At 41.6% G+C, this 16,964-nt stretch overlaps 1 protein-coding gene across 1 annotated transcript in view; it reads left to right on the forward strand.

Annotated features, from left to right (window-relative positions):
• sgip1a (SH3GL interacting endocytic adaptor 1a) overlaps positions 1–16,964 on the forward strand; it is a 71,281-nt gene that overhangs the window by 30,121 nt on the left and 24,196 nt on the right. The window contains exons 4-7 of the mRNA XM_053430417.1: positions 13,509–13,572; positions 14,112–14,136; positions 15,004–15,066; positions 15,728–15,791. Coding sequence (XP_053286392.1) covers positions 13,509–13,572; positions 14,112–14,136; positions 15,004–15,066; positions 15,728–15,791 — 216 coding nt within the window. The remainder of the gene's footprint in view (positions 1–13,508; positions 13,573–14,111; positions 14,137–15,003; positions 15,067–15,727; positions 15,792–16,964) is intronic.

The raw sequence follows: 16,964 nt of genomic DNA on the forward strand, positions 1-16,964 counted from the left end.
TCGGCTGGTCTACAAACCAGTCGGTGTCCTGTACAGGTAGACACAGCCTCATATGTGATGAAGACAGGAATTAGAATATCCCTAAGTTAGAATGTGAACCCAAAACCAACCGGGTCAAATATCAACAATGTAAAAAAGACGTTTGCTTCAGTTCCGGACTTTAAGGTGAAAACGACCCCGACTCTGTTTACTGTCCCTAATGTGTTCACTGAGCCTCCAGTGAGACTCCAGGGTTTTGTGACTAATATACACACAGCTTCTCTGCCTTTACACCTTCAGTTTTTACTCCGGTATTTGTGGAGCTTCAGAAAAGTCGGATGGTCTGTTATTATGTTCGCTCAGTGCTTGGAAACAGAGTAATGTATCCACAAAAGCCAGGTTACCTCGATATTTCAGGATCCCCAAAAGTAGTTCCCCATATTTTTTCCGATTGTGTCCATGAAAACAAACAAACAAAAACATGAAAATCAATTGTATGTACTGTATCGCCATTTCACATTCATGTTCAGTTGTGGTCCTTATCATGACACGTCAAATATGTTCAAAATATCTTCCAAAATTGCCATTTGAGGAGGACGATGCTGTCTGAGGAGATACTGTATCTTGTTTAAAGAGCTTATGGTTTTTACTTTTCACCTTCAGATCATCCACCCACAGGTCAACGTTTGAGAACTGCTTCTCCGGCAGCAGGGGGCGCTATGCTTGTCTCTGTGTAGTTGTTAACTATAAATCATCACACAGTCTGTTGTGTAAATTGTAAAATTGATTCAGCGGTGACTCATATCAAATGTGGGCTTGTGTTTGCTTTGTATGTAAGTGTGTGTGTGTGTGTTCATTTTCTTCTCACCGCAGACCCTCCATCCTTCCTCCTCCTCCTCTTCCTCCTCCTCCTCTCAGTAGAATGGAGCGTTAATACTCTGTGCAAACACAGATCTGTCAGTTTTATGAAAAAAGATCCATCCTCTTATCTGTGAATCACACTTCATTGTCCACCCACTTTATCTTTTTCCTTAAGGCTCAACAACTTTGAGTCGCTGCGGTTGATATAAAAACAACGAATGGTCTCTCTCAAATTTATGTATTTAGCTTAGTTGCTTATAGTCTTAACATTGACTGTGGCAACCTTGGTTGTATGGAGGACTCAAACTATTTATAACTGAAGCCAAATCTGACGAATTTTGTGCCAGAGTCTGCAGAGCAGTGATGATGTTTTGAAGTCCTGAAGATACATGCACTCGACCAATCCTGAGCCAGTGTCACTAACATGGAGAAGGGGTCGGCCACCAGGTGGTGATCGAAGCACTTTGGCTTTACTTTTTAGGTGGTATCATGTTGTTCATCTTTAGAATCTATGGTGATAAACTCCAAAAAGAACTTCTCCGTCTTTGTATGTCTAAGATGTTAAAACAATCCCTGTGTTTACATCCAGTGGAAACAGAACATGGGAATCCCAGTGGAATCCCCCCTTTTGCCCCTTCTGGTTAAACTCTTCTATTCTGAGATGTTCCCAGAATAATGTCCGTCCTTTGCTCGAAGCTTGACTTAGTTCTCTGGTTACTTCAGCTCTGCACCCTTCTTTTGATCGGTTGATATTTTACGACTGGCTGCGATCAGACGAACAGTTTTATATGAACCAGTATTTTGGGGGTGTTATTTGAAGCGTGTGAGGCCAGCGTTTATAAATGTTGGGTTCAATGTGGCCACAGAACCACACTTCACCCCCCTTGAGGTTTTTCATGTTTCACAACCAGAAATTAAAGTGGATTTTTGGGTGGATGTTTGTACCACTAGATTTACACGACCGCTTTGAAAGTGTAAAATATTTCTGGCCACGCTTTCATAAAGCTTCTCTCTGTAGCTCAAAGTGATCCAATGGACAGAAACTCCTCCGTCTCTGCTGTGGATGTTTGCAGCTCCTCCAGTGTTGTGGTGTCTATGTTGGTGGGCGATGCCACATTCTTTTATTATTACTTTGTTATAATGGACAAATCTGTGCATTTTTTTTAATATTCTCATATAACCCAACCTTGATCTTTCTCTGTATATTGATTTGTTTGTGTGTGGTCAGCTCCTTGCTCTTAGTGGTGTTATGTACTCGCATCATGTGAGTGTTCAGAAAAGCAGAAGCTGCACCATATAGCAGCTACCAAGAGATCTGTTATCAACTCTATTTAACTTGATTTAATATATTTGTATCACAGGTAGATACTTACGTTTCGTAGGAAAGGGGCTGGATTTGAGTGTCAGCTTTTATTTTATTGCTTTCATTCCAGGACTCTTGTTTTTTTATTGACTCAAATTCAAATCAAAGTCCAGGCTGTGGTGCAAGATGGGGGAGTGAATATATTTACAAAGATCTGTTGATTCTGATACTGTGGCTGCAGATGGTTAGTTTACGTTCCTTGTCCTGTTGTGCTGTAGCCGACAGTGAATCCTGACAAACTGCTTATTGGATCGAAGCATTGATCACCGCACAGTAAACACAGATCACATGCCAGTTAACACACTGAGGATCATGTTGATCAGTCACCAGGATCCTGCTTGTTTTTTTACTCTCAAATAGGACACACTTAAATAAAATAAACACAAGCTACATGCTAATGTGCCGGTGAGTAGCTGGTAACTTAATCTTTCAATTTTATATTTATATAAAGAAACAAGATCTTGATTATGATGGAATTTCGGGGTTTAATGCAGATATTGGGGAGTCAACACTTTTCCCCATACCTATAAATTATATTGGCAATGATTCCCAGGATGTTGTTATCAAAACCTTTTGAAACTGTTTGATATTTTCCAGTTTAATCATAAACCATAATGTAGATAACTATAAATAAACAGAAAATACAAATACTAAGAAATATCTAGAAAGTGTATTAAGAAAACAAACAATCTTAAGAGTAAAATATAAACATAAATGTACATCTTTTCTGCCGTGTGCAAATAAAAGTATCAGCCAACATTGAGGCTGATTTGTCTCTGAAAGGCTCAATTGGCAACTCATCCTGCCCATCACCCTCCTCACATTAATGAGGAGGGTGATAATAAATGTCCTTGGTGTTTTAGCCCTGAGCTCAAACCCGAGCTGGGACCTGAAAGCGGATGCAGTCAAATCGAAATCTTTTATCCTTGAAGATCTGCAGATGCATTAGGAGTTTTAGAGTGCAGCTGGACCTGCAGTCGACCTTGTGTGAATGGTGACAAACACTTGAGCCGGGAACTGTTGCCGTATTTTCTCCAGCAGTAGAATATCATTTTATATCAGGCATAAGAAGAAACACTACTGTTCTGGCTTTGGTTATAGATGTGCTTTCGGTCAGTTCAGGCTACATAGACTTTCAAGAGAATCGAAACCCATTTAAGTGCTTGTGCAATATATTTGCAGATGTGTTACATGAAATGACGGCATGTTTATTCAATTCCAACCCACAACCATTTGATCACTGAACTTCAGGGTATTAAGGCAGTATCTGATGTGTGTGAGGTAAAAGAGGAACTAATCCACTCAGCTCTCTGGACCTGAATTGAAAACCTGACGATATCACAGTAGCTGACGTCACACGTGTCTTCGCTCACCATCATGAGGCAAGAAAACATATCTGTCCATCTCTTAGAGGCTGATCTTCAGGTTGCTGACATGCAGGTCACACCTAACCATTAAGATATTCCAGGATTCCAACTGGTCCTTGGAAACCTTATACATTTGGGAAGTTTGACATTGACATAAGTCATTGAAAGTGCTTGGATTTATATATTTCTGTGCAAAAAATTGAAATTGATTATTTTTGATTCTCTTTTTTTACTTAATATTAGTAAGAAGGCTTCATGTTGCCGTCGGCATGCGTCTCTTAACTCATAAATAATTGTCTGTCTCTATCACTCAACATAATATATTGTTTTGCTGCGTGGTTTTCGAGAAGGCAATACACCACATTGTCTGCTGTCACTGTAACACAGTAGAGAAGTAACCTCACATTCAAGCCTTTGTCTTTTAAATAGTGTTGTCATTATAAAAAGCATTAGTGTTTTAACAGTAAATAACAGCATTTCTAACTTCACAGTGTTGTGTCCCTTGAAAATCCATAAATGTTGAAAAAGTGTTCATCCTGGATCCACCCCCTGATCCGGATCTGCCCCAAAACTGATTGTTTTTATTCCTGAACCCTCCCACCTCCCTCGTGGTAATCCATCTAGTTGTTTTTGTGTAATCCTGTTAACAAACACACCCAGATGAAGGTTGTGGGAACACTGCTGCCCGGTTCACTGTGTGAATCTGTGCAGGAAAGGGACTTTATTTATTTATGCAAATGTATGTATCTCTAAATACACACGACAATTTATCTGTGAAACTGTTTTGCCATTTAATGAAGCTGTGATGCAGTGTAATTTATTAATGAACACTTGTGTGTGTGAATAGAACCATTATCATGAGGAATGAGGAACACTGAACCCATTTAGTGGAGCACAGCATCCTGGTGATAGAGGCCCTCGTGCACAGTGAGCATCCATTTTTGAGGATAAGACACTTAAATGAGAATGATGGCCTCACTTTTCACGAGCGTCTGCAGAGCGACTGCTGCTCCGGCCGAACCGATTGTTGAACATCTCTCCAAAGCTAAATCAATGAGCCAGGTGACCGGGGCTATATGCAACATGCATGAAAACAGAGGATAGTTTTCTGGTCTCGCTATTCCATCCTCCTGTGGTACCGGGTTCAGCTGGGTGGCTGCAGATGACATTTCACTGTCAGATTGAATGTGGCCCAGAGAAGAAGGAAGAGTATTTTTACTTTTGGTTCTTTTTTCTTAGTGGAAGATTCGTTCTCCTATCAGAGCTTTGTTTTGATAGGAGGACATGACTGAAATAGTTGGGGACACATCTCCATGGCGAGTCGTGGGGCCTTCAAGGGCTTTGGACAACTGTAGACTGGCAACAGCCGTGTTTCTGTGACATTTAAAGAGGCCTCGATAGAAAAAGTTCTGCCCAGCAACCAAAGGTTAGAGATATAAATATTTGTTTAATTTAAAATCAAAAAGCACAGTTTAAAACGATGAGAGCAAGATATGGTTGAAATGAGGTGAAAGACAAAAAAAATCTTTCTAAAAATGTAAAGTAAAATAATAAAAATAAAATAGAAAGGTTTTAGATAAAAGCTGCAATGAATGGGGCATTCCTCAGACTATTGAGATCACCCTCAAGATGTAGCTAAACTCACATTTCACAGCTATATGCTTCAAACTCATAGATGTAGAAAAGAAAACCCCAAAACTGTGTGTTTTATATAAAAGAACTTAAAGCAAAGCTCAAGCTGATTCTCCAGAGCTTTAAGTCCCACTTGTGATTTGCTCGTGCTTTGAGGGATTCACTCAAACTTTCACAGCATCTGTCTTCAACATCCACGGCATTGAACAACCAGGTTCATTATTAATCACATTATCTGGTAAGAAACATCTACTCATTTCCCGTCTCTGTGGAACCAGCAGACCAAGTGGGGGTTTGTGGGAAGCATCTGGCTGGTAGGAGCAGGGGAGCTGTCTGCCAGTGGAAGAAAAGGCCACTTGGTTCCCACGTTGACTTCTGTGATCTATGAAGGTCTCGTGTCAATAAATGAAGCGACTGGTGGAAGATGCGTCTTCTCCATTTGTCTTGGTGGCTAAAGATCCATGTTAAAAGCTGCTCGCTCATTGGCTGCACAGTCCTTGTTGTGGCTGCTATTTGAAGCCTGGGGATGGGAACCTTGGAGGCCGTGGCTGTTTATAGAGACAGAGGGCGTGAGGGGAGGGGATGAAGAACAATGGTGGAAGACATTTAGCCTACATTCACAATGATGTGTGTTAGAATGCATCACTGCTGCTATGTTTGTCTCCGAGCGGCTAAAAGAGAAGTACGTTGCTCGTACTGTTTATTTTGAAAACTCCGGGGCTGAGTTGTCTGGACGGGCAGAAACTGAGACGTTTGGAAACGATGACGGACACATATTCTTTGCATCTAGTTTACTATTTTATATCACAACTATTCTTTTCAACAGGAATTTACACCTATAAAAATGTACGTTTCAGACCAAATGCCATGATATGTATCATAGGTCTATTATATTTGTGAAACATTTAGTAGAATAATCAAGAATGAATCGATATAGGTCGCTTGATTTAAGATCAAACACTTTGTATAAATCACCTTATTTGGTTCTCAGGATTATTGACGGCCGCAGTTTATCGACTAAATTATACATCAGTTTCTAGAAGCTATAACCTCTTGATGAATTCATAATGGAAATGTTCATTCCTAATCTGATCAGTACGTCATAGTCCCTGTAGAAATAAAGGAAGCTGAACAGATAAACAAAACATTAGATATTGAGACGAAACTGATCTCGTCCACAGATGGACCCATCACCTCCATCTTGGCGCTCTCAAACGTCTGCTGATTATTCTCTGCACCAACGGCCGACCCGCTGCGATATTGTGTCTGGCTCTGACCCAGTTTCCTGAGAGATCGGTTACGTCACTCAATGAAACATCTCTTCTTCTTTTTGTCAAAGGATGCATCCGTGCAACAAAACAGACGTGCATACCATCCGTGTTCCCGGCGTGTGTGTGCTTGTGTGTGTGTGCACTGGGTGCATTGTTAATGAAAGTGCAACCGTTGACAGCTCACGGTGCAGCCACCTGGACAGTACCAGCGAGGCCTATATTTAGCATCTGCGGGCACAAACGCAAACTGACACTGTTGCTTTGTCTTTTCTCTGCCACACTGACCCAAGCTCTTTCATAGAAACACACACAAACGGAAACACACTGTGAAGCTCCAGGTGTGACGGCTGTCGATGGCCGTTTCTGGAGGTTTCCTGCAGCCGTAGGTTTGTGTTTGTGCTGCAGAATCACAAAGATGGGGAGGCGGAGCAGGACATCCTTTCAAGACTCTTTCCTCCTCCTCTTCTCCTCTATCAGATTCCTCCTCTCATCTTCCTTGAGTTGGAGAAGCGACATCTTAAATTCATGGACTGACGGGGGGGGAAAGGTTGGAGGGGGAGATTGAATAATCCGCCGTCGTTCACCGCTCCTCTCCGTCTCAGCACGTGGACGGAGGAAAGCTGGTGTATGCGTAATGAATCTGTCAGTATTTGACATCTCCCTGCATAAATCAAATCTTGATATACGCAGCTTTGATTCACTCTATTTCCAAGTGTTCTGCAGAGTAGCTGCTGGATAGGAGCGTACGTCCAGATTTTCAGGTTCATGCCGAAACGATACTTGCACATGTGCACACGTGTCTTTTTTTTCTGTCTCTGAGTCATCGCAGCGAGGTCATCGTCGACGTATCTGCCAATCTTAAGCAGCAAATCTGTCCTCACCTGCGTCTACCTCCACCTGCCTCTCAGGGCCATGAGGACGGATGAGTCACTCCCAACAAAAGAGCCTTTTAAACGTCCTGTTTACAATGCACGTGTCTGTCTCTCGGCCTGTCTGCCCGCCTGTCTCTCAGCGTTCTGTCTCCCTACAGGTTCTCCTCTGGTTTGTTTATGTGACTGCCAGCCTTCGCCTCTTTCCGCTAATTGTGCGTCTCCTCGACTGTCAGTCCACATGCTTCTCCTCGTGCTTAGTCCACAGCTTCACTCACAACAAATACCCACAAAACCCAACACATCGTCTGCACCCTGCAAGTCTCTCATCCCCCCCAAACTCTCATCTGAGCGTGCTCCCACTTGTTTACCACACTGGATCATAATCAGGATCACATCACCTTCTATTTCTCCCCCTCCACTTAAATATTGAATTAACGTCTGTTTTCAGATGATCACTCATAAAAAGAAAATCAATAAATGTATTAAAGAAGTTAAGTTAATGCACTGAGAGCTAACTTGGTGTGTCAGAGCTAAAAACATCAACACTACTAAAGCTCAGTGGTGGATTATGGTCCTTCCTACTTACTATGCATAGCAGCACAGGTCTCCCATTCAAAGTCTGGAGTGGCCTGGCCTGGTGCTCTGCTGTGGCTGAGAGCACAAGCTGTGTGTTTGTGTGTGTGTGTGTGTGTGTGTGTGTGTGTGTGTCTGTGTGTCTGTGTGTCTGTGTGTCTGTGTGTATGTGTGTATGTGTATGTGTTGTGTGGTTGGCCAGAACATCTTCATTTCTCTCTCCACCCCCTTGCAGCAGCTTGTTCAACAGCCTCCACCCCCTCTGGCCTGAATTAAAGCTCTACTTAAGACTTTGCCTCACACAAATGTGCAACCGTGTGTGGTTTGAATTTCTGTGCATATGTGTTTGCGCGTGTGTGTGTGTGGAGCCTATAGCACCACTTCCAGTTGAGTTTTCTGACACTGGCAAATAGACTAATGCAGCAGAAGCAAGAGGGAAATCATACAATAGACTCAAAGACTCAATCACAAAACCTATAAGACTAGATGGATGGAAACATGATAAAGCAGCTTTTACTTAAGCCCCTGACCCTAACCCTGACAAAAGTAACTGGAAGAAGTGGAACTTAATTAGAACTGAAACATGTTAATCAAATTAAATCTGTAATGTCCCTGCTGTTGTACACATAAAGGCTTCTCTTATTTGATCTAGATTTGTGAATATGTAAGATTCCAATATTCAGTCACATTCTTTTGGCCTGTAGAGAGTATTTTTTATTTTATTTTTGGAAACTCGCATAGAAATTGTCCAATGTCCCAAACTTCACATTAACATCCCAGTACATCCAATGAAGACATTTCCATGCCAATATTCAGTCATAGCACCACCTACAGGCAAAAGGAAGTAAACCTCAGGTCATAATCATCATTCCGTTTACCTGAAATCATCATGGTCGGATCTACATGTTATACAACGTGCAACAAAGTGCATGTTCGGTGCATGTTGTCTAGTGCCACATAGTGAACACAGGAATCAATACACAACGTGCAATTAATTCTTCATAACTTAAAGGAGAACTTTCAAAGTTAGTTTTCTCAGACTCACTCTGTGGAAAAATCTGAGTCAGACATTGAATTATAATTTTTCTGCCGAAATACCACTGAGCCTCAGTTTGTTCCTCCCTGGTGTAAATCTACTCGCTGATGGTGAAACAGTCAAATGAGTTCTGGTGCACGTGGGCTTGATGTGATAGCACGAGGAAGGTATTATTACAGTGCTTTAAATGTCTTCTTTTATTGAAGGCAACGTTATATGTAACCACTTCCTGTAGCACCTCACAGAGCCATAATAATAATAACACACTCCGCTGCGCTGGCTGGGGTGTGTTACTCCCTCTGCTGTTTGTTTTCACTTTGTGACCATTTCTAAAGTTAGAGTCCCACTTGTCCAAAATGATCCTCAACCCTTGATTGTCATCTATATTCAGGTAAAACACTATTTGGAAAATAGCTCCCTTTAAATTCAGTCCTATTCTATTCTTTTTTACGTTTCTCACTGTCCTGTCCTGTTCGGCTTCATTTCCTTTGGCTTCTCTTTCTATTACATTACTGTGTCTTGAGAACAGACGGCAAATTACGTTATCACATGTGCTAGCATCCCTCTGAACGGAAGCTGCTAAGTCATTAAACTGTGCGTACTGCACACTCTGTGATTTCGCTCTCCAGTAATTAAACCCTGCCATGTCATCCAATCAGAGTCAGGCCCTGCTGCTCACTAAACACACAGAGTCGACAATCCATGCTTCTTTAAAGAAGAGTTGAAATGTGTGTGTTTATGTGTTTGGACTGTTTGCACAATAGACATCAAAATAATGAATTGTGCAATGATCTGAGCAACTATGATCCATTTTTCATGTTGACTCCAATTTGTATAATTACTGTCAGTGATTGCTTATTTCTATAATATATGAAGTATGTAGATGTGAAGCTTAGGAACAAGCTATTCAGCAAGTAGGCATGCTGCTACATGCTGCCCTATGCATTTTTACACACACTCTTACTCTCACACACACACACACACACACCAAACACACAGTGAATACTCTTTCATTTGCACAGCTGTAAACCTGTCAGCTCTTGCTTCGGGGCACCACACGATATACAGGCCAATGAAACCTTAAAGAAAAGAGGGGAGGCCAAAAGAGGTGTGAGTAATAAAGAAAGGTATTTATTGAAAACAAAAGCCTGAAACAAGAATTATGCCTCTGACATACTGGAATAAATTCAGCTCTGCACCTTCATGATGTTGTCTAAAATGAAAAAGGAGAAGCTGCTGTGTGAGCTGTTTGGAGATGATGAAGAAAACCAGACCTCCCTATCTCACAGCCTTGTGTAAGATAATTTTACACACTTATTAATAATTTTGGCCTTGAAGTAACAAGCACTGACGCAGTTGCAGATCCAAAATCTGAAGCTCAGACAGACTTTAAGGATTGATCCGGATGAGACGATATCAGACTCCACGGAGTCATTAAAGGAGGAGACGGAGGAGGAATCACTTACTGTCGGTTGATAACTGCTGCTGAAGCAACAATTAAAGCTCTTTTCCTTGCCTAGGGGGTTGAGTGTGCGTTCTCCAACATGAAGGTGGCCGGTTCAATCCCAACTCTTCCCCATCTGCATGCCGAAGTGTCCTTGGCAAGATACTAAACCCCTAAATGGCCCCTCATAAATGCTGAGTGTACTAAAAATGTAAGTCGCTTTGGAAAAAGCGCCAGCTAAATGAAATGTAATGTATATTTTTGCACTGAGAGAACACACCACACGGTTCTCGTACCCAGACTCCGGATGGAAGGCCTGGCTATGATCAGGAGGAGGGAACCTGTCGGGCTTAATGAGAGGGCAAATCATAAGTCAGGCTTTGAATGACTGAAACCTTCAATACAAAATCAGGATCTATAATAAATTGTAACTCACTTATGGAGAGGAATTGTCTTTCTTTATATGCATAAGCCTGTAAATCTGAGTAAATGGCAAACTATGCATGCACACTCACAGTTTTTTGTTAAGTTCTTGTTTGTTATTCAGTTATTCAGTGTTCAACTTGACAAACAAGCCAAACCGTGTTTAGACAGACGAGCAAATTTGAAATGTCTGTTTTTAAAAACAAACAAATGTAGAAAGTGAACCAGTCTCAACCTAGAGAACATGATTTAATGTGTAATTTGACTTTTGAGTTCGGTCCATGTTCCATCAACTCACATGGAGGAGGTGGGATTTATGACCTGTACTGCAGCCAACCACTAGGTGGCGATCAAGACGCGTTGGCTTCAGTTATGGGAGCATTCATGTCATCCATCTTTATATAAAGTCTATCTTCTTGTAGGAAAAAGAAAATGTGTTGTACCAGTTTTCTGTTGCACACTTGTATCTCACTGTATTAGTCTTTTTCACTTTTGTAGCTTTTACTGAAATGTGTGTTTGCTGCATCCTGCACCATCTAATGTCCTTGAATATTCATCAAGCTCTGTGTCTTGAACTTGCGTGCGTGTCCCTGCATATGCTCTTAAAATCACCTTTTGTGTGTAAATAGGACAAGCCGTTGAATTTGAGCTTGTGCCTACGAATTTATCAGAGCCCGTCACAGCAACTGTTCATATATAGAAGCAAGGCCAAACACGTTTGCAGGATCGATGAGAGGGTATTTCTGGGTGAGACGCTTCATGGCCAGCAGGTCTTTTTTCAGATCAATTTTCTAATTTTGGTTGCAGCGGGTGAAGAAATCTAAACGAGGGAATATAGAGTAAAAACTTTCAATAGAACAGGAATGTGAGTATTGCATTTGCTGCATAAACTCACATTGACAACGATATTTTGTCACACGTGTGCATTCGATTTTATACATTTTCTATGATGATGACATTTGTCTTTAATTCACGAGAGGAGTCCGTGGTGTTGAATTTGAGTAACAAAGACCGATCAACAGGATCATGATACCTCGTTTGTGTGTGTGTGTTTATTTGTGAGTGTGTTTTCATGTGTGTCGTTCGGTGAGAGGCAGCATCAGGTTACCGCTCTGAGCCTTAGTGTGTATCTGGAGGACGAGGTAGGTTGAGTCGTGAGATGATGGGATGAGTTCACAACCAGACGAGCTGGAGGAAGAATGAGAATCGAGGGTTTATCAGGGAAGAAATGGAGGGAGACAACTGGGCTTTCATCCTCGGTAAGAATGAGACGGGAACTTGTTTAGGAAACAAATCAAGTGTCTGTTAAAGCTGGAATAAAACCTTAAGATAGTAAACATGATATATATGAGTGAAATAGAGAGTAGATAATTTGTTGATTAGTCAGTTGTGATGTTCTTTGAAAAAGAATAAATTAAATTCTCAGAAAAATGTGAATTTTGTTTTTCAAGCTCCTCAAATGCTAAACAATTTCCTCAAAGGAGAATTAAATAATATGTCTCACTGTGAAAATTATCTTGAATCACTCGTCTTCTGCGATAATAAATGTAAACATTTTTGGATTTGACAAAACGAAATCTGAAAATATTTGTTATATTCAGGCTTTTCAGACAGATAATTTTTTAAAAGAAAGCGATAATTACTGCGTGGAGAGTCGACAGTCTCTCTTCATTTTGTCCTCGAGCTGAACTCTGGATGTGCTCACTGTAGTCCTCCTTCACTGGAGAGTCTGTTTCAGGGTGCAGATTCTTTAGAACCTCAAAGATGGAGCTTTTGTTTTTGTTTGCCTTAGTCTGTTTGTGCAGAAAAACTGCAAAAAGGACTCAAGTGATTTGTGGAGGTTTAGGGGCATGACCCGAGGAAGAACCCGAAACATGTTGGTGCAGATCTGAATAAATGGGCAGAAACAGGCGTCTTTTGTTTCATTTCTTAATATTGAAATAATAAGGAAATAATTCATGGACCTTGACTGGGAAAATCAGGAATGTTTCCTTTTGTCCTCCAGCTGCAACTCACAGGACTCAAGGGTCTGTTTCAAGGTCCAGATTCTGTATCTAAGACCTTTTTTCTGACAAAAGCATGCTGACAGTTTCCTTGATGCTAAACTCTCACACTGAACGACACACTCTCCATTTGGATCGCTTGCCGTTGAGCTGCTTCATTAGAGCAGCAGGATATCTGATACCCTGTTCAGGGACACACCGGCAGCTAGAGGAGGAGGGAGTCGGGCTCTTTGAGTTTCTCCGAGTGAGGCTGAGGATTCAAACTGGCAGTCGGATGAGTTTGTTCTGTGTATAATTAGCCCGTGTGATTGACAGCAGCTGCACGGCCTTCTCAGCAGTTCCTGTTAGATTCTCGGTTCATTGATTTTTTTTTTCTTTTTCAGTCCTAATGAATTTTCCATTTTCAACAACGGGCCTTGAGGCCGACTCGTCCTCCTGCGATGGCCGTGAACACATTTTTAGTTTTGAAAGAAGGTGTTTACCTTCACGCTGTCACACCTCACACATCCAGTCGCTCAATAATACATAAAAACATCCCCTTTAATCTGCTGGCTGATAGATGCCAAACAGATGACCACAGCTGACCTTTAACCCCCCCCCCCCCCCCGCAGTCTCATCTTTTGGTTGTGGCTTTGGTGTCTCTTCATCTGAGTATTCACCCTTTTTTCTCTTTCCTCTCCTCAGGATTGAAAAAACGTACCAGGAAGGCCTTCGGGATACGGAAGAAAGAGAAGGACAATGATTCCACGTAAGTTCCCTTCCTCCTCCCTGATGTTGGATCCAAACACGGGAGCATATTAATCGTCTCACTGCTCTAAGTGTTTCCTGTATTGCTGTGCAGTGGAGCAGTGAGCCTGCAGAAGCCTCAGAACTGGAATTACTTATTTCACCACAAAAACAAATTGATAAACAGGACGGGAGCTGGACGTGCTTTTTACATTACAGCAGAACGAAAGGATTAAAAATGAATGAGAACCATTACAGGATAGGAATTGAGTCCGGTCTCCGTCCAAAAGAAGTTCAACCGCAGCTTCCATTAACTTCACAATCAGAGTTCAGAGCAGTTCTGAACCACAGTGGTCGGTCATGTGTTGTGTTAACGATCTTTCCCTAAAATCTGATCAAACCTTCGACCAATCACGATCTGCAATCTCTTTTTACTGATTCGGAAAATGTACTGTCAAGAAAATCCAGACTCCAACCAGCCTGTACACTTGATTCCAATACAAGCAGCTCGTGTGATAAATCTATGATCTCCTTTTCACGATTTCTTCTTCTGTCCCACAGGGGGTCCCCAGACAGAGAAGGGGGTGTAAGTAAAATAAAATATTTAACATATCAACCATTTCATCCATCTGTAACTTCACTGTTCTTGTGTGGGTGTGTGTATGTGTACTACTGGAGGAAATTGAGACTGGTGATCATGAGGTGCATTATTTTGTTTTCTCTTTTTACTTGACAGGAACCCGAAGAGGTTGAATCGGTACTGAGCTCAGCTTGAGTCCTACAGACTAGTAGTAGCAGGGTAGTGTTGTGTGTAGAGCTTAGACCTGTTATAGATGACGCGGTACATTTTTCAACTCATTAGTCAGCCGCCAGTGCTGCTGTTTCAGCTTTTGTTTCATCAGCAGGCTCTCTGAGGAGGGAGCGAGGGCTGAAACAACAGAAAGGACGACAGGATATTACACAGTGACACGTAGAACAGACCTGACTCGCTTTTATTACTATTATGTGGCACTTTCCGCAGCCTGCAGAATAATAATTAGAAGATTTAACTTCATCATCAGAGGAAAATGTAGAGTTTCAGTTGTTTTTGCAGAGTACATAAATTCAAATTCATTCGTCTGATTCGGAGTACTGCTTTGATACAGATGCATTTAAAAGATAACAGCTTATATGATGTATTTTAACAGCTGTATGCTTCTAGCCCTGTATGGAGGAGACATGACAGGAGACGTTTTCGATGCCGGTATCGGGATCAGAACATTTCTAGCTTTTAGAGAAAAAGTTGGAAAATGTGGGACAGTCTTTTGTGAAGTAGATTCCAGAGAGTTTATAGTTTCCCCATAGCGCCAATGTACAGTAGTGGACATAGAAACACACCCTGTTGTATCACGGTAGTGCAAAATATATACTGGGACTCCAGTGTCTGATGGGTTTATTCTCCTTCTCCTCTCAGTCTCAGAAGAAAGCCAACGGGTCAGAGAACGGCTATCTCGGAGACATCGACTGGGACCGATATGTGAGTGGAGCGGACTTTTATTCAAAGCTACTTTTAGACATGCACTCATCCTCTGGACTTTCTCTGGAGGGGCTGTGTTTGAACGCAAATGTCAGAGTGAGATCTTCTGGACTTTATGCTGCCTCCCTAGTATAAAGTCCGGAGGAGCCAATGTGAGCTCCGGCCCTCCCCAGATTTATTGCTGGTTTGAACTTGTCCGAGCGGAGAACTTCTGCTGTGTGGTGTTTGTGCGAAAGGAAAACTGCGACGAAAGTCCAGACCCAATTCTCTGGACTCCCTCCTTATATCTTGTCTGAAAAAGTCTTTAAAATGATTTTTACTTTTTTACTCTATATTTTATTCTGATGCTGTAGCGTTGAATTCTTGTGCTTATAATTTGTTTATTGAATTGATCCATGTTATTGCGAAATCAATGATTTAATTAAATCAGTGATTCTTATGGTAAATCAAATTTCGGGGGTTCAACTCCTGTCATTTGCTCCAGTTTACTGTTTACATTGTCTGTTAGTGTTATGATTTCAACCGTAGCTCAGTGAACCTGCACTTCCCTAGAGAATCTAATGCTCTTCCTCTATTCATCCAGCTTTAATATCCCAGCAGTGTGTTAACACGGGTAACATGACATCTAATGAGGTTTGCATTGACTCCCTGTCTGTTTCAGAACTCTCCGGAGGTGGACGATGAAGGCTACAGCTTGCGACCCGAGGAGGAGTCAGAAGAGGGAAATATCCTCAGCTTCACTTGATTTGACTGAATTCATTTCGCTTTATTTTTCCTTTGCTGAATCACTTTGGCTTAGTTAAAAGAGCTTGTGTCCATTGTTAGTACAAGATGTGTCAAACATTTGAACACTGATAAGAGATCAGTTTGTTTTCTTTACTGGACAATTTACCCCCCCCGCCCCCACCCCCCTCTCTCAAATTCTGGTGCGCCTGCCAAATCTTAAAAATCAACCCCAGCACTTGACGTACAATGATGATAAAGTGCGTCAACTGCTTCACAAAGAGCAATTAAGAAGGATCTAAATAAAGTCACGGAGGCGCGGCATATAAAGGTGTCACAGAAGAATGAGTCACTGACGCTGGACGTGAATGTGAAGTCGCAGGTTGTGCTGAGGTGATACTCGGTTTTCTGCTTTTCAACAGTTTGCTATGGAAGTGATATCCTCACCTCGCAGTTCTCCTCCTCTCGGCATGTTGAACACTTAATCTCATTTGCAGGTCCATGTCCCATATATATATATATATATATATATATATATATATATATATATTATGTGCCGTATATACAAAGCCTGTAGTTTTATGTGGCTCTGCACTTGCGATGGAGGAATTCTTCTGTCGTCAAACGTCAAGGTAACGGTGACCTCATATTCTTATGAACTTCATAAATCAGAAACACATATATTACATGTAGGGATTCATATCATCTGGCACAAACATGAATTTGGACTGTAGGTTAAGCTGAGGTCTCACTGAACCCTATTTTCTGCGTGAATACGATATTTTAAGAACGCCTCGAGAGAATATAGTCAAGTTTGGCACAAATGTTCACTGATGAACTGATTAGATTTGGGTGGTTAAAGGTCACGTGGCCTCACAAAACATGTCTTTGGCCTCTTGATCATGACATCTCAAGCCTACCCTACGCTCAATACTTAAAATTCAAATCAGTTGTCACTTGGACTCAGAGACGAACTGATTAGATTTCAGGGGTCAAAGGTCGTAGTGACTTCATATGAGTCTATAAAATGTAGACTGAACCTGGTCGACTGAGGCATAGAACCACGGGATGGTATTTCTAGTTTAGTAGGTCATTAGTTAATTTGCCAGTAGTAGTTGCAAGATCTCGATTGGTGCCAGTCCACTTTATTGGCTGAGCAGAAAGGTTCATTTGTA

Source organism: Pleuronectes platessa, chromosome 9 (assembly GCF_947347685.1).
Source record: "Pleuronectes platessa chromosome 9, fPlePla1.1, whole genome shotgun sequence".
Classification (NCBI taxonomy): domain Eukaryota; kingdom Metazoa; phylum Chordata; class Actinopteri; order Pleuronectiformes; family Pleuronectidae; genus Pleuronectes; species Pleuronectes platessa.